The sequence below is a fragment of the Zonotrichia albicollis genome, chromosome 4 (genome assembly GCF_047830755.1).
Source record: "Zonotrichia albicollis isolate bZonAlb1 chromosome 4, bZonAlb1.hap1, whole genome shotgun sequence".
NCBI classification, from domain to species: domain Eukaryota; kingdom Metazoa; phylum Chordata; class Aves; order Passeriformes; family Passerellidae; genus Zonotrichia; species Zonotrichia albicollis.
Window position 1 is genome coordinate 23,189,472 of NC_133822.1, and position 18,066 is coordinate 23,207,537.

General features: G+C 41.6%; 1 protein-coding gene across 1 annotated transcript in view; it reads right to left on the bottom strand.

The window, feature by feature from the left end:
- PTN (pleiotrophin) overlaps window positions 1-18,066 on the bottom strand; it is a 78,053-nt gene that overhangs the window by 8,296 nt on the left and 51,691 nt on the right. Inside the window, exons 2-4 of the mRNA XM_005482768.4 lie at window positions 16,390-16,490; window positions 14,763-14,936; window positions 13,577-13,738 (exon numbers count right to left, since the gene is read on the bottom strand). Of these exons, the coding sequence (XP_005482825.2) occupies window positions 13,577-13,738; window positions 14,763-14,936; window positions 16,390-16,489 (436 nt within the window). The 5' untranslated portion in view covers window position 16,490. The remainder of the gene's footprint in view (window positions 1-13,576; window positions 13,739-14,762; window positions 14,937-16,389; window positions 16,491-18,066) is intronic.

Sequence of the window (18,066 nt, forward strand, 5' to 3'; positions counted from 1 at the left end):
TATTTTTAAATATGATTCTTTCCCCACTGACTCATTTACATAACATAGTCCAGGAATCACCAGTTGTGGTAAAAACAGCTTGTTTTCATTAAAGCCAAGGCAACTACACCAACTTCTTTCAGGTATGGATAGGGCCAGGTACCTACAGCAGAAGGCAAATTTAGGCTACCACATTTCTCTGATGGTTGTTTTTCCTTTTTCCTAATGTTTCAAACCAACATTTTTTTCTTCAGCTGTTACAACAAAACAAAAATTACTTCCCATGATCCTTTAGCCAAAGCAAAATAAAATACTTGTTTGTGCATATAACCTGCTCTAAAATCTCTTCCCCTTAAAAACTTTGCTTAAATTTCAAAGGAATAATAATAATTTAATTTCAAAGAGAAATTAAAAGAAGAAGTAATTTTTTTTAATTTGAAAACTAAATTTTCCCCCTGCTTTTGCATGTGTTTGTGTGCTTGCATGTATGTCTGAATGTCTGTAGTCAGGAGCTATTCACAGAATCTGACACTATTTCATAACCCGTTATTAGAAAAAGTAATCTTTCATTGACTAATTTGCTTTCAGCTACAGCTTTCCCTCCACCCCTGCAAATTTCCTATATCCCCCCTCAATCTCTTTCACCCACATCCTCCACTTCCTCTAATTTTGCCGCTTTATAAGACTGACCCTCCTGGATTCTGTATTGACTGCACTCTCCCTCATACTTTTTATTCCCCACACAACACCACTTCCTCTTAAAGAAACAGTGGTATTTTATCAATCAGACCGGCACTGAAATCTGCAACGTTTATTTAGACCCAGCAGAAGCAGCAGGGCACTATGCAGACACGAACCACATTTACTAAGAGCAAAGGAGACACATAAATGCAGGCAGACTGCCAGCAGGACTCTGCAGAAGAGTCCAGGAGAAGACAGTGGTCTGCAGCCACATGAATGTACCAGCTCCCCATCCTCACTTGACCTGAGGTACCAGACAACCCACTGTTTATCCATTTGCACTTAATGCCTGTGGGTCCACATCTCTTGCTTCCTCATTCTTCCCTTTTGTCTGCCTTGTGGTGATTTGCACATCATCCAAACAGCCAAACCCATCTACCTCCAAAGACAAGTGACTCTGCTTTGGGCCTCAGCAGAGTAAAACTGTCATGAGCCAGATGGAATTCCTCCCTCATTAAAAGCATTCACACCACCACAGCTTCATCTTTCAGACAGGTAATCTGGATTGATGCACAGCATATTTGCTCCATGAAATGACATGCATACACACAATTGTGAGAACATTAACAAAAAAAAAAAAAAAAAAAAAGAACTGCCCAAATACTTCCCAGCCCTTAGGCTCTTTTATAATTCCCACCACAGACACCAATACCCATGTGCTGACCTCTTAAAATGTTGATGTTCATATGCTCATGCACAAGTCTGTTCACAGTCACACTGTTCCTGTTTTGATTATGATCAGGCTATGGTATGTCCATGGCTAACAATGTATAAAGTTGCTTTAAGATGCATTTTGCTCATGTTTTTTCATTTGTCTTCATACTCTTTGCATTTGTGTCATTTGGGCTTTTATTGTCCTCACCTCTGTTCACCCTATGCTACAATTTCCACTTCTATGACAGCTGCTGGGTCACAGCCACGCTGGCAACCACATCACCCTGATCACCCTGCCAGTGCTTCCCTCCCCAGAGTAACCAGGAATGACTGAAATCACCATGCTCAAAAGGCTGACAAGTTCAAACATTGAGAGTTATCTGCCAGCTCATCAGTCCCAAACTCCAGCATTTGCCAGTTAAGTTAGGGGAAGATCCCCAAGGTACACTACACTGTCCAACAGACCTCTTCAGTTTCCTGTTCCATACACGAAAATGATCAAAATTCAATTCAGGTTAGCACAGATTGGATGTTAAAACCTTCAGTTCAGCCATTTCCTACCAGGCATCTTAACGTGGTCCCATCAGAAATTACAGTGCCTAAGCAGAGCCCATTGAGACAGCCTGTCTGATGGAGGAGCACAGAGCTGATTCCACATCTCACTGGCACTGCAAAGCAGTGGGACCCCAGCAACACTCACCACTGAGCCAGAGGGTGTTGGGATTTCTCGCTGGTCAAAGTGACCCCGAGAAAAGTTCCAAAGTCCCTTTACCCAGCCCAGCGCTTGAAGGAGGAGTCAGGGCTCTTCATTTCTCGGTCTCACGGTTTTTTATTGTATTTTATCTATAAAATTCTTTCTCCTGTCCTGCCAAGATCTGCTCAGCAGGACAGAGACACTCTGCCTGCCCCCGGGGTGGTGTTATCTTTTGATACTAAAAACTACGTGTACAATATTTACAATTACTTTTCAATACCTATCACCTGTGTTAGACAGAGAGCTTCTACTCTAAACCAATCTCTAAGTGCCAACATCACAGCAGAAGATGGAGGCCAAGAAGAAGGAGGAGAAAGGCTGGACACACCCAGATTCCTCCATCTTGCCCCCCTGGAACCCCATTCTAAAAACCCCAAAATCTACTTTTTTCCCTTGTGATAAATTCACTATCATTCTACTTAATTTGTCATGGCTTGCAGATCATCATCTAAGATTGGTAACTTGCTCCACGGGTCATAATCAAACCCACAGGCATTTTGGGCTCTGTGCCAGGGGCTCTGAGACCCCTGGCAGGGGCCTTGGTTGCTCAGGACAGCCAGAGGGATGTCCTCAGTCCTGACAAGAGGGGAGCAGGAAAAGCTGCCCAGTGAGCAGGGACTATTCTGAGCTGAACCCTGCCATTTTCAGGAGCTTTGGGCCTACAGCAGCCTCCTTCTCCTCACCCACCCCACTGAGTGCAGTATTTCCACAGGCAGAGCCACAGAGCTGTGCACCAGCTGTCCTTTGCCTTCAGGGAATGCGTTAGCTGCAGACAAGCACTACCAAAAATATAGAGACACTATGGTAAAAACACTTAACCAGATGAAACTCAGGTTCACACCAGCCCACACAGAACTTGAATCTAAATCTACTCACTGCCCTATTTGCTTTCAAGTTAGGTGGCCCACTTGTGCCAGACACCAGTTGGTGGTATCTTTGTGAGCTATCTGTGGCAGAATTCAGGGTCCAGAGAGGCAGAAGCAGAGCAAAAAGAAGGATGAAAATCCTGGATTTCAGAAGAGCAGGTTTTGGTCAGTTCAGGGACCAGATCAGTCAGGCTAAATACCCTGGAGCCCAGCTCATGCAGAGAGCAAATTCCAAATGCCTGGTAGTCCCTGCAGTGTGCAACACCCAAGCATTGCACAGCCACTCTGCTTCCCCCTGGAACAAGGGGGGCACTTCCAGCAAGATTAAAACCAAGCAGCCCTGTACGAGCAAACTGTGTCAATGCACAGACACTGGATTATTTAATCTTTCATCACCAGAATAACCCTACTAATAGTCACAAGACTTGGAATTATTCACATGATTAAAAACTGGCCATGAATTAGCACTGGACCCACTTTCTGTGGGCCCAAGATGATCAGTAACAAAAGTTCCAGTCAGGTTCTTAGCAAGTAAACAAGTTAATTTGATTAGCAGAATTTTCTCTATGCAATTTGGGATTGCAGCAGTCCTCTTTAAACAGTCATCTTTATTCCAGAATCTCATTCTTACTATGCAAGCAGCAAATGAAAGTAATTCAGTTGAGCAGGAGCCACACACCATTTGAAGCCACTCTTAATGTATAAGGCACAAAAGGGAGGTAATTACATTTTAATGGAAGTCAAGCTTTGTAAACCAAGATTTGCAGGTCTTAATTTTCGTTTGTTGAAAAGAAGGTAACAATTCACTCATGGCACTGCTGAACTTCTGTGCATAAAAGTCAAGCAGTGTCCCCAAAAGTAATATAAATCATACAAAATTGTAAAAGCTGTGCTGATAGAAGGTTAGAGTAAAGAAGTTCCACATCAGATTTTCAGGATACAATTTTTCCAGGGCCTAGCACTCACTCAGTTTTACCATACTCAGAGGAAGGCATGTTTTAGAAAGGCCTCTCTACCTCTCAATTGGAGCAAATTTTCCAAAGCACCAGGTTTGTATGTGGTAAAGGGTAATGGTGCCACGGTGAGCAGGGATCTTCTGAATTTTGGGGATGAAATGCCTGTCTCTGTGGAATGGAGAAATCTTAGCTTGGGTATAATCCAGGATTTTGGGAAAAAAAAAAATCTCACAGAGATTCACACTCCTGTTTAGGAACAGAAACTGTAATATTTTGTGATTTCCAGGACTTTAAAAGCATCTGGATTTCTGAAAACCCTTTCAACATAGTATTTCTTTTTCTTGTAGAGGAAGAGAACTTTTCATGGCTATCTAAATCCTTTTCTTCCTTTTTTCCTGTACTACATACAGCATTTATGTATTCCAAATGGTTTAAGAAGGAAAATCTATATTATGATAGCAACTTGCTCCCTCATGAATTCTTCTGAAAAGCCTCTTTGAGAAACAGACTTCTACTGGATGAGGGGAAAAAAGCAATAATCCACCAGCTGAACAGCAGCAGAAGGCACCTTTCCAGTCAATGACCCTGATGTAACTTTTATTTAATTAACAGATTAAAATTGATTGTATCCCTTTTATTTTAGCCTGTGCTGCTTACCAGCTTTCTCTAGTTATCTGTGTTGCTCAATTTCTTCACACTTGTGCTCACTCCCCTCCATCAGGTTTTGTTCTGCTTCTCACTTTGCTGAAGTTTTGTTTCAGATAGACTTTCATTTGTTCCCAGTTGAACACAAGAATGACTTGATTTAGACCTAAAGGCTGCAGCTGCCCCATTTAAGTCAGAAGGTTATGCTGCAAAGTGTGTTAGGAATGGGGAATAGTCAGATTTATGCTTATAACAAAAACTAACATCGCTGACAAAGGAATGGAATCAAGTCACCACTCAGAGAAAATGTGTCAATTATTTTCCTTTCTCATTAGAATTGCAAGAAGAAATAAAAGTCGAGGAAAAATGATCCAATTTGTTCTAAAATGAGCCACAAAACTCTGAAATTATCTTAGACAGTCAGAAGCCACTTCTTGAATCTCACATACTGATGCAAGACCTTTAAACCCTTTCCTTTAACATCCCAACTTAAACTAGTCAGGAATTACAGGGAGCTTTTATTTAAGATATAATTTGCTGAAACCAAGGATTTTCATTAGAAAGGTTTCCCTTTGATGATTTTCTTCCTTCAAATATTTGGGGGAGAAAAGTTTCAGAGCTGTCTATGCAGAGGCACTCAAAAGACCACAAAGACACACAAAACTTCTGAGTTTGTTCAATGGCCTAACAGCCTGAGGGCAAAGAACATGAAAGTTCCATCTCAATTTCTTTACATCCATGTTAGCCCTTAAGATGTTAGATCTTAAGAGTAAGTATTCAGAAGATTGCAATGGATAAACTTTTCAAACTAAGGTTGTTTTGCAGCTGGAGCCTGCTACAGGGGTCTGGGCTAACACTTTCAGAAGTTCACTTTGCTCTTCCAGTTGGCTTCTCATCAGCCCCGGGTACATTCACACTGCTGCTCCTGTAGGGCAGGGACTTTCTCAGTGCTCTTCATCATGTTCTGAGCTCAGCACGAGAGTGACACAGTTCCAGCCGGCTCTTCAGCCCCCTCCCTGTCTATGCTGCACACAAGATCCCTCTCAATGCCAGCAGGACAGGTGCAGGCACAGGCTGACACATTAAGGGTTAACTCGCTGCATTCAAATGTCTGCAGGAGACTGCTGGAGACAGAAAGCTTTAGTAATCCATTGAGACTTCAGTATATACCTATACAGAAAGTTATTTGTGGTATAATGCCAATAGAGAACCTATTTTATTCATTTAGCCTTTGAAAACCAGGCACTGCCCTTCTCAGCTCTGCTTTCTGCATCTGCTTTAGATGAGCTCTACCCTTGGGGCACAGGACATGGGGTTGGCTTTGATCAGTGCTCCCCATTCTGCAGAGTCACCTGCAAAAGTCTGGCAGTGAGCACAGACAGAAGGAAAGATAGAGAGATGGCAATGTGGAAAATGAGATGGAGGGATAAAAAAAGCAGGGGAAGAGAGCTTGAAAGGAAAGGAAGTGAAGAAATAGAAAAGGAAAAGAACAGAATGGAAGGAACAGGACTTCCTCTCTGTGTCACTGCTGGGAACAGCAATGAGGGTGAGCATTTGCTGATGGCATACCTTTTATTACAGCAGATCCCATAGCTTAAGGCATTTTCATGGCTCAAGGGCACTGACTAATGCCAAGGAGGCAGGGCTGCTCTTACAAGCTCAAAAAGGGAGGCAATGAGCACATAACAGTATTGACACACAAGGCTATTTACACTTTCACCCACTAAGGTCTGCATTAAAACCTAGAAGAAACTCCTGCAGGTACAACAGTGTTAAATGAGAATTTGACAAATTCAGTTTTTCATCTTTTGGGGCAGCATAGAAAAAGAAAAAATTATCTGAAATGCAAACCAGGGGGTCAGAAAAATGGAGATTAAGGTTTCCATGAAACACCCCAGGGATTTTCTTTCCAAAAACACCTATGAAAGCTGCAGAACAAGTAAAAATTGCTAAATATTTGGTTAAAAAAATATATATCTTCTCTCCCTCTCCTACATGCATTTCCTTCTCCCTGGAATTAGGGTTGTGTCAATCAGATTGATATTATGCTATGATCTGACAAGGCATTCAAATTATTTATCCAAACAGTAAAATTTTTCACAGGTACAAACGCAATCTCAAGAGAAACTACAGCACAAAGCCTCCAAGAAACATAAGGAAATGGAAGCAGAAAAGCCACCATTAAAAGACATCCAAACTTTATTAGTCATGGGCTGCACTGGCAGCTTATAAGCAGCTTGAGGCTGGTCCACTGTGTAAACACCATTGTGTTTTGTTTTTCTCATATAGCTTATTCTCATTCCCACTGAAATTGAGAAACATCATATTTCCTCCTGTCCAGCAGCAAGGAGCCAAATGACAGAATCATGTCTCAGAGCCTGAAGTTTCCAGTGAGTTTTACTTCACCTTGAAACACAAACCTTGTCCTCAGACTAGCACTGGGAAACACAACCAAGCATTTAGTGCCCAGTCTCTCCCCTCTGGACCACTGTTTCTTCTCTTGGTTTTCACATTTCCCAGCGCCATAAGGCATAAATTATTCATGGCAAAACTGCCTCTCACAATGTTTACGCAGTGCTTAGTACAATGGCACCCTTTTTCAGCTGGGGCCTCTGGGCACTCATGCAATACAAATAATCATAATGATAGCAACAATAATAACAGCCAGCTATGCTTTTCCCACTGGGCACACACTCCAGTGTCCTGTCCCACAGAGCTCAGATCACTGTATTCCTCGACAGGTTCCTGGTCAGTGCCAGGGGCCATTCTTCAGTAAACCTGTCTCACGCTTTAGAACAAGAGAAAAACCTCCCAATTTTACCTTGCAGGCTTTTCTTTAACTATCACAGCTGTTTCCTAATATGAGAAAATCCCTTGTTTTTACAACTAATTAGTTTGAGCAGATTCTATTATTCTGCCTCCTGTAATACTAATTATTACACTAGCTGCATGTCTGCACGACTAATGAGTTACATTAAAGCTGGGGAATTCTAAAACCTACAGAGGGAGATGCAGCATGACTGTGAAGCCAAAACAGGAGACACCAGCATCTTTCAAACAATACAAAATCACAGCCCTAACAAGTCATTTCCTCCCAACAAGTCTGTGTCCCCTCCTGCTGCTTTGTGCTGTTGAACAAAGGCAAAGATGAGGGAGGGCACCCCAGAAAATGCAACTTGTCCAACATGAAAGTGGACTTGTCCAAAATTAAGTGGTGCAGTTTTATCAGTGCAGTACCCAGTTTGTCTGAGGAACAAATAGCTCAGGAGAGCAAGTCACTCACACACCACTGTCAGCTCCTTGCAACAGCCAGCAGCCAAGCCATCCTGCCAAAGCTGGTCAGTCTGCTCTGGCAGCACACTGCAAGTAAGATGTTCCCCCAACAGGTAGGAATCTGCCACTGGAGTGCCCAAAAACCACTGGCTGTTTCTGTTCCTGCCAGCAAAGTAAAGACAGGGATACACCTTAACACAAGTCCATCTCTATGGTTTGACAAGAAGTTTCCTAAGAAGACCCAAGGTAAAATGGTGCTTAACACTGATGGGAGTCCATTGAGATGACTGACATAAAACCAAGGACCCTGACTAAATATTGCAGTTCAGACACTCACCTTTAAGTCAATTGTCACATTCTGATAATTTTATTTGCATGATAGGCTACTAGCTACATGCTTGGATTGGCCACTGATACTTAGTCAATCTGGGAAATAATTTAGCCTTTCTGACTTTCAATTACTACTCTTCTTCTAATTAGACTTCCTGAGCTCCAAGGAGTGATAGCAGGAATAGCTAATTGCTGCCTGTAAAGATATACAGATTAAAAAAAAAACAAAACCAAGGTAGGGCAGATTATTTATACTTCACTCAACTCTGAAGTAAAGCTCTTCAAATTGTATGAAATTATTAAAAATGCAGAGTGCAGTCATTTCCTCCATGCAGTAGCATGCACAGTGTGCCAAACACAGGGAAATGTACTGGCACCTTGCTAAGCTCTCAAATGCTAAACCTGATCTGAATTGTACAGAAGAGATTACAGCCAGTAATAGCTCAGTTAGGTCTTGCCTTTATGTGGGAAATCTTTCCAAACACTGCATTTTGGAGGCTGTGATCTTTGGTTGGCACCCCAATTACTAAAGACAACAGTGGTGTGAGCAGTGTTAATATTTGCCAACCTTAGCACATATCTTTCCTGTGTGGCAAGGACTTATCTGAGCCATGACAAAGTAACTCATAGATGTGATGTACTGTAAATTGATAAAGAGTTGGGAAGGGTGATTTATTAAAAAGAGCTAAATACAGCCAGGCGAAAAAGTTGTTAGAAAGGTGCATAATTCAAAAAACATGAAGGGTACATTGCAGAAGGGGCAGGCAAAGTGCTGATTCTATTTAATTTTATCTTAATCAGAAAAATAAATATCTGAAAGTACAACAGTTATGGGGAGGGAGAGAGAAAGAATGAGAGTGACTGAAAGAGTGTAGGAAGAAATAAAGCCCATCAGGCAACCCGGCTCTATGAAAAGAAATTCCTCCTCTCTTAGCAGTTCAAGCCAAACGTTTCCTGCATCCTGACAATCCTCCATTCTTCTGCTTTCTGGCTGGCTGGAACCTGAACAAGCATCAATCAAGCCTGGGTGGGTGTGGAGCTGGCCAGATGGAGGATGTCGGAAGCACTTTGTGCTCCTCAGCACAAGTTGGCCATTAGAGCAGCCACTCGACACAAGTGCCCGAGTCTGTCACATCTGTCAGGACAGTTTAGGGAGACCTTCAACATCACCAGCCTTGCAGACACTGATTAGAATATGCAACTGTGTGTGTTAGAGAAGAGGTGCCTGCCTCCACTGGGATTTTTTGATGAAAATCATCTTTTCATCCTCTTTAGACTTCGTGACAAGCTTTCTCATGACCTCATTTGTGGACTAAATACACCACAAACCGTGGTGCCTGGGACATCACATTGCTGACAATCTGTCTGCCTAAATGCACAGTATTCAAGAAGGAAAAATGTTTTTCATCCTGTGTTACCTACACTTTAACCAAGCTACTGTCTTCCACTCTGAGAACATGTGAGCAAAGCTATGGAGAAAAGAGCTTGTCAGGAAGCCAAGTAAGATTAAAATTCCTGGTTCATCATCTGTTCTCATCCTTAAATAAAGTTGTAATCCATAAAACAGCTGCTAATAAGTAGGAAGTACTGACATTGACCGGCTGCTAAGAAGAAAATATTTATTTTTTGTTTCCAAAATAATGGAGAATGCTTAAAAGGGTTTTAAGCTTTTCTGTTAGTGCTTACTAAAGATAAAAGAAATCCATAAAAACACTTAACTTAGTAGTTTATGAAGAAAGAATTGATTCCCAAAGCTTATGACAATCTCCTGCTTTAACTTGGCACAAGTTTTGTCAGAGATCATAGAAGCCATGGAAAACCAAACTATATTTTATCAACAAATCTGTAAAATTATAAACCCTGAGGGGTTTTTTTGCAGGTATGATTTTCCTTTCTGTTAAGAATAGATCCAACTCCTATGAACAGCAGTAGTTTTTGAAATCATTAAGTGAGAGGAGGGAGACACATCCTGTCAGCACAGCTGCCATATGTTGATGGGCTGTAAAGGTGGATAAGCAACAACAGAGCAGCATCTACACTTAAGATCCATCAAGTGGCATTTTCCTCAAAGAGCAGAGAAGGTGAGGAGGAACTTCGGACACCACATCCCAGGAAGGAAATGTGTCAGGTGAAATTTGATGCACAATGCTTTATTGGTCAGGCCTAGACAAGATAACCTCTCTTAGCCACACAATTCCTGGAGTTCTTAAATTACCACAATAATCATTTTTTTTTAATTAGGGAGAATTTTGAAGGTCTTAGATACTCCCCCATGCAAGCAATGATCAAAATTAAAATTCTATTTAGCTAATTTAGTGGGTGTGATGAACAATAAGAACAATGAACAATAAGTGGGTGAACAATATGAACAATAAACTGGGTGTCCTCTGTAGAGGATATACTTAGAACACTGTTTACATTTCAGTCTCTCCATAACAAAAACTCCTTTGCAATAATAGAAGGAATTTAGGGAAGTCCAATAACGAGTATTCTTACAGTGGATAAATTCTTACACCAAGAAATACTTAAGTCAGAAGCTTTAAAAGATGGCAAGCAACAAAAAATTAAAGGAAGATATATAAAAGTACCATTGATTGGAGAAGCTAAACAGGGATGTTTACTGACCTCATTTACAGCATGAAATCAAAAAGAAAATGGATATAATGGAGAGGTTACAAATACAACCTAATAGAATAAAAGTTTCACCTCACTGGAATGGGGTTAGTCAGGAAAATAGCACTTTTTTTCTGAATAAACCAGTATTTTTCAGTGCAATATTTTCTGTCTGCTTTTGGTGCTCTCAGCCTGTTGCTGTCAGAAAGGCATTCACTGGTGCACCTCTCTAAGCAAAGACCAGTCAGAGAGGCAACCATTCACAGTAAAACAGATTCCTGAACTGCTGAGCCCCTGGCTGACTGCTCTGCTGCCAGAGCACCCAAATGCCAGCATCCCCTGCCCTGCTTGGCCAGGCAATCCCAGTAGGAATCCCAGCCCTTGATCAGCACCCACAGATCTAGCTGGATATCAGTACAGACCTTTCACACTTCAGAAAATGACCTGCTGCTTCCAAATAAAGCATCATGGGCTTTCTTTGTTATAGTCTTGAGGCACTGATACAAAGTTAGGGATGAAAAAGGAGCCTAACATGTAGAACATTTGAATGGCTCAGGCCATAATCCAGTTCCTCCCATTTCCAAATAAGGAAATTCATTAAGATTCTAGCTACAGACTGAATGCAGTTTAAATATTTTCGTTTTTCTTAGTTGTGGGTTTGGACTTACCTCCAGCCTGTCATTTCCTTCACCTCAGGAAGAAAACAAATACTGTCATTCCAGCACTCTGATTTTTAACTCAGAAATAAAGTTCAGTGGGGCAAAACTCCTCACACAGAACTAATCTGCTTGACCTAATTTCTTCCTCTAGTTCCTCCTCCTGGTGCCAGCACACTGCCCAGTGTAGCTCCCGTGTAGTTATACCCACAGATCTGCAATATGGGCTTAGCTCTGAGCCCAGGCAGGCTGTGTGTGTGTGACTCCCTTGCCTGCTGCTCCTACTAATGCCAACAGCAGATGAGCGAGCAGGTGGCATGCAGGAAGATTTCTAATGCAGATCAGGAGAGCAGAACTGCCCACAGTTATTATGATTAAAAACCCACATTTGTACCTATTTCTCTTTTTGCATTCCTTCAAATCAAATAAAGCCAGGTTTTGTAATTAAGTCAAGCCCCTTAACTGGTTGCTGCAGTCAGTCCCAATCCAATTTCCAGTCTCAGCTATAACTCACTCCTAAACTCCAGAATCAGTTAAAGTTGACTCCAATCCAGCAATTTCTCAAGCTCTGCCTTTAAACCTCTAACTTGAAAATGAGCCTGTACCACCCAAGAGCGCAGCTCTCAGAAAACAATGCTGCATCAATGGTCTGCTTTGTGCCCCTCTCCCCCTGCTCTGACAGCCACTGACAGGATATAGATATATGACAGTGGCAGAGGCTCCAGGGGCAGAAGATGCCTTCTGGCAGCACAATAGGCAGCCACATTCAGTAAACTCCCAAAGGCCACTTAGGCATGGAAACTTAGTGAAATAAAGAAAACAGCAAAAGCATGGAAAAAAAATCCTGCCCCCCAAACTGCTAAACAATAAAATCACACATCTCAAAGCCCTTCCTGCATTCCCATCCAATCACTTCAACCCCTAAATGAGGTTTATTGTCACCAGCTCAACCAACTCAGGTGGTCTCTGAAAATCTAGTTGTAACTTTGCTGCTCCACAGCCTGTCACTGTCTGCACAGGTTCTGGACTTATGGATGGTGTGCAAGGAAAACCAGTCACATGGGTGGATGGATGGATGCATGCACACATACACACACACACAAAGTGCCTGCAGCTTCTCTGGTTGCTCAAGCAGAGCAGGCCACCTGCAGGTACTCCTCTGATCCATGGCGCACCACAGCCCACAATTTGAAAATTGCTTGTCCCAGGTGCACCTGTCACACTTAATCACATTTATTTGTATTGCTATCCAAGTATTCAGAGCCTGGAATGTGTCAAACCCTGCTGGTTTTAAGTAAACAAATGTCAGGGTAGCATAGCTTTTATAATCTACTTAAAACATATTGCTTTTGTATCTCAAACAAGATCTCACAGTTTTAGCTCCCACTATAAATCATCCTATACATATAACACCTGCTCTTCCAACAAAAGAGTACATTAAAAGGCTTTAATGATTAGAAAGAAAATAAGTTTTTCTAAGGGCCACCTGGAAACACAAATGCAGGGCATATGTCTTTCTGTGTACCAGGAATTACACTGTCAGTCACATTTAAATAAGACATATACATTCTGTACTGTTCTTCTTGCTATGTTTGAATAAAAAATAAACAGCCCCAAGGGTGCACAATATTTTCATATTTCATTGTGCACTGAAAAGAATATCCTTTCAATGTTACTTGTCCAGAAGGAAAGCAGTCCTTTTTCAACTAATCATTATTCAATACCAAACAAAACCTATATAAAAGATGTCTTTATCAAGGGATATTTTTCATGTTATAATAATTATTCTGTTCCCATCAATGAGTGAATTACAAAAAAAATCTTTACTCTGGAAGTATAGTGTAAGCAAACTGGTAACAGTAAAGGTGGTCTAAAGTTAAAATGGGAGCTCTAATCTTCAGCTTACTTCTCAAATGAGAGACAGCCTTGACTGTGCAGCTCAGGAATATTCCCTGCCTGAGCCCTGACAGACAGGAGCAGTGCAGAGCTGAGGAAAGGCCACGAGAGTGCAATATCCTGTACAACTGAGCTCCCACTGAAGCATGCAGGACACCTCAAACCCAATGATTTAAGTGAGCTCTCATGCAGCTTTCAGCAAATGGAATTTACCTTGAGGTTTGGGTTTGGTAAGCTTCCCGCAGGGCTTTGAGATTGTGACAGTCTTCTGGCAGTCAGCATTATGGAGGGCTCTCTTTAGGTTCCCGGTCCGAGTCTTCAGGGCCGTGTTCAAGTCACATTCTCCCCAGGCCTGGAACTGGTACTTGCACTCCGCTGCAAAAAGGAAAAAAAGGGCAGAATTTAAAACACAATGACTGAGCGTGAAAACAAAAATGTTGTGAGCCTAATAGGCTACCATAGGCAGCTGGTGCTTACAAACAAAAAGATGTGCAACTGAAGAAAAGAATCCCAAGAAAACTTTAAAGATTATTTGCGGTGGCAATTGCAGTCTCCCTCCCCTCCCCAGTGCTTTAAAATTTAATCCTCTTGCTTTTGCATGGATATTGCATTTTTTGGCATAGAAAGAGAAATTCATTCAGCTATGAATATGAACAGCAACAACAACAACAAAAAAGAAAGAAACAGCAGTTTGAAATGTCATTTCCATTCCATATGTTTGTTTCTCCATTTGTGTGACACCAGAGGTTAGCAAATAAAGCTTGAACAGTTTCTAGAATGTACGTGCATCCATAAACTTCAAGTCTAAAAGTGCAGCACTGATTGTGTTGGTAAGGTCACAATAATTTCAAAATCATGCAAGCTGTTTACTAGAAAGAAAAGCCAAGTTTGGAAGAGTAATCAAATTTGAGTTTTGGACAGACACCTTGTCCAGGACAGATCTGACATATCTTCCCAAACTGATACATTAAAACCTTCTGAACTGAATGGTAAAAATTAAATCCACTGGTCTGGAATGATAAAAATGCACTGGTCTTCACTCCCTCCTTTCACTGCACGCACGGGTAGCCAGGCCCCCAGGTTCCACATCACACATTGTAAAGTCTGTGATAGCCATCGCCAAGGTTCACAGCTGTGAACTTGCACTGCTGCCCTAAACAGGGCTGAACACCACAGAGAGCAGATTCCAGCATGCAGGAAGGCAGAATTTGTAATGAGTAAGTTATAGGGACTCTCTGCAGAGGAACTCTGAGGAAGCTGCCTTCTGATGCCCTGCACGTTCTAGCTTTGATGAACCAGAAATGCAGGACTAACACCTTCTCCAAGTTGAAAAAAAAGGCTTGCTGCTCCATACTCAAAATAAAAACCAAAGTAAATCCCTTAAGAGAGGGATACCGACCTCCAAATTGCTTCTTCCAGTTGCAGGGAATCTTACACTTCTGAGTCTTGGTGGTTTGTTTGCACTCAGCTCCAGTGCGGGTGCCCTCGCGTGTCCCCAGGCCGCAGTCACCGCTGGTGGGCACGCACACACTCCACTGCCATTCCCCACAGTCAGACTTCTTCGCCTTTTTCTCTGCATGGAGACAAGAAACCAAGCAAGAGAAGTTCTCAGTACCCAAAGCATACAGAGAAGTTGCCTAAACTTAACCAAAGTCACAGCACCTGGAAGTAAGGAAAACATTCATAACACAATGGCCTTAAAAGCAAAAGGTCTGACATCCTCTTCACGATTCTGCAGAGACAGGTCAGCCCCTTTGAGCCCTAAACAGAATGATCATTCAAACTTAGTCCCACTGCCATGTTTGCTAGTCCATTCAGATATTCTCAAGTGGATTCTCATCTTCAGAAATCTAAAAACCCACAGGGATCACTGACCAAAACATGCAGAATGGACCTCACTCAGAAAGCTCTGTCTCCAGTAGCTGGTGGCATGCAAATATCCTCAGTTCCAGCTGAAGCACTGTACACTAAACAATGAGAAATGTATGTGCTGAAATTGTGTATCAGAGGATTTGAGCACCTCCAGGAAACAGCTGTGGGATGCAAACTTTTGATTTGCTATACCATGTCACATTTTGTCACAGTATACTTCAAAGGCAAAGGAGCTACGTGGAGAAGTGTACTCGAAGTGCTGTTAATTCAGGTGGGTTTGTTGCTCAGGGAAAAAAGTAAGGATTTTATTTAGATCCTTAAGCACAAGTCTCATGAGAAAAGATAGCAATGTTATCAAACCCAAGGATTCACAAAAAAAATTACTTAGGTCCCTAAATCATCACAAGTAACTATAAATATATAATTTTTTTTTTCTAGGTCTGGCATGTTTATGCTACCATTTTCTCATATTTACACAAAGCCAAAATGGTTTAAAAGTTCATTTTTTTTTACTGGGAACACTAATTCTGATGGACTCACAGTTCATAATATCTGGTATATAAGTTGCCTGAAAATAGTAAGACCTTAAGAAAAATACCAAAAAATACATTCTTTAAAAAATGCCAAACCAAGTTTGACAGATATGAATTTTCCACCCTGGGCCAGCTTCTCTTATAATGAGGTCTGAGTTCATCACTGACAGAAAGCAACTACTGCTGGATGTCTGGCTGTCTGTGCAACAGCGAGTTAGTACAATTCTTTGTAAGAGGATTTCCACATCACACAGCATTAGTGTAGCACTGTCATATATAACACTGAGCAAGTGACATAACTGCTCTTTCATCACTCCTGTTTGGTTCCCCCTAAGTCAAGCATGAAACCATTCAGAGAGCACATTTTAAGCTGCTTTGCACTATCCACTGTGTGATAAACCACGGACTCCAGTCTCTGGGGCTGTCAAGCTGCCACTTGACATGGAAACCCCTTTCTGCTTCCCTATTTAACACAGAACAGCATGTCACAGCCAAAAATCCTACCTTGATGTCAAAAGGCTAACAAATGACCTGATTTCATAACAAAACCAGAAGCATTTGACATTCTCACACGCATGCAACCTATCTTGGGGATTAACTCTGAATCAGACAGGACCTTACCTGGTTTCTCTTTCTTGCCAGCCTCAGTGGTACTCACGGCTGCCAGAAGGAAAACGAGTGCCAGGAGGGCAGCTGTGAACATTTGACGTTGCTGCTGCATTCTGCAGATCAATGACAGAGAGGAAAAAAAATGGTTAGTGAGATTGTGAAAAGTGGGACTCCAACGAAATCATTTTTGGCAAGCTCTGCTTCAGGACCACAGGATACAAGCAGATAATTAGCTATTGTCAGAATGGGCAATTAGCTCCACTGCAGAGAGAATACGGAGATTTTTAACTATTTTCCAGCCTGTGTAACCAAATCCCTGATCTACATCACTGATGTTATTGGAGGAGTATTGGAGGAAGTTCTGTAACTATTGCTTGTCTTCTAGAAACCTGTTCGAGAAACAAGAATCCTGACAGGTCTGGAACTCTTATCTTCTTTTCTGACCTCTGGCTGTGTTAAAATAAGCAAAACATACACTTCATTTTTCAGTTTACCAATTCATATGAAGTAGGGAACACTCTACTCTCCCCCTTGCAAGGGTAGAAGTTCTTATTAGGCTTAGGTGACATCTGAAAAGAGCTTCTTTTACAAAAACTTATATAGGTGATATGTGATGCACTATCTTAATTGTCATTGCCATGTTGCTACATACTTCTTCCTTCTCCTCCAATTAGTTTCTCTTCGTAATATAAATTAGGCTAATTGTTTGAAATGCAAAGTAGGCACAGAGACAGGACTTGCACATGCTGCTAGAGGCTATCCACAGCATGCTGATAAACCTGAAATCTGGATTTGGGAAGCAAATATTCAAATCCAAAAAGGCATTAAAAACATTCGCTTGGGATTGAAGCATCAGTCACCAAAAGTCATTCTGAGCTTTCCCTTTCCCGCTTCTATAATTTTCATTGTCTCATTTTGGCACTGTTTAACAGAACACAGGGTCTTCAATACACATTTTAAAAATAAGCAACCTTCCCCTTTCCTAGAGACGTCTCTCCAGTAGGCAGCCAGGTAACCAAGATGGTGGACTAGACATTGCTTGGATGAAAGGAAGGTTTCTCCAATTTTTTGTTTTGTTTTTCTTCAAACCAAGACCCATGATGTTCATGTTACACCAGCCTTCAGAGGAGGGGTAACAGTGCCACTAAGACAGTTTTTAAAACTCAGCTAGACTGATATTTACAGAGAGTTTAATGGCAGCCTGATCTCACTCTGCTGAGCACAGCAGCCGTGGATGAGAAATATTTCTCAACATGAACAAAGAACAAAATGTATTTGAAATTTAATTTGGCACTCCTCAGTATTCTCTGCTGGCAACCTCTTGGTCAAATGCAACATAATTATAACTGACAAGGAAAACAGGAGAGGAATCCCAAACATGGAGACTTTAAAGTATCTGGCTTTAGTATCATTCTAGAAGTCAGATGAGACAACTTAATAGCTGTGTTGAAATAAAGTTCATTTGAAGACTGCAAGAGGCCTGGCATTCAAATGTCTTAAAGAGCTGTCATTAGGGCCAGTTTCATTTACTTCAAAAGAAAGTATCATTTCCCATGAAGAAGAAAGCACCACCATTGTTTCCAGCAAACTCAGAGCCCAGAGCAGAGCACGTGAGTCGCCAGAGAGCTTGGGTTTGTTTTCTCTTTTCTTCTGCTGCATGTTTCCACTCAGCCCTCTCATGTTTCACAG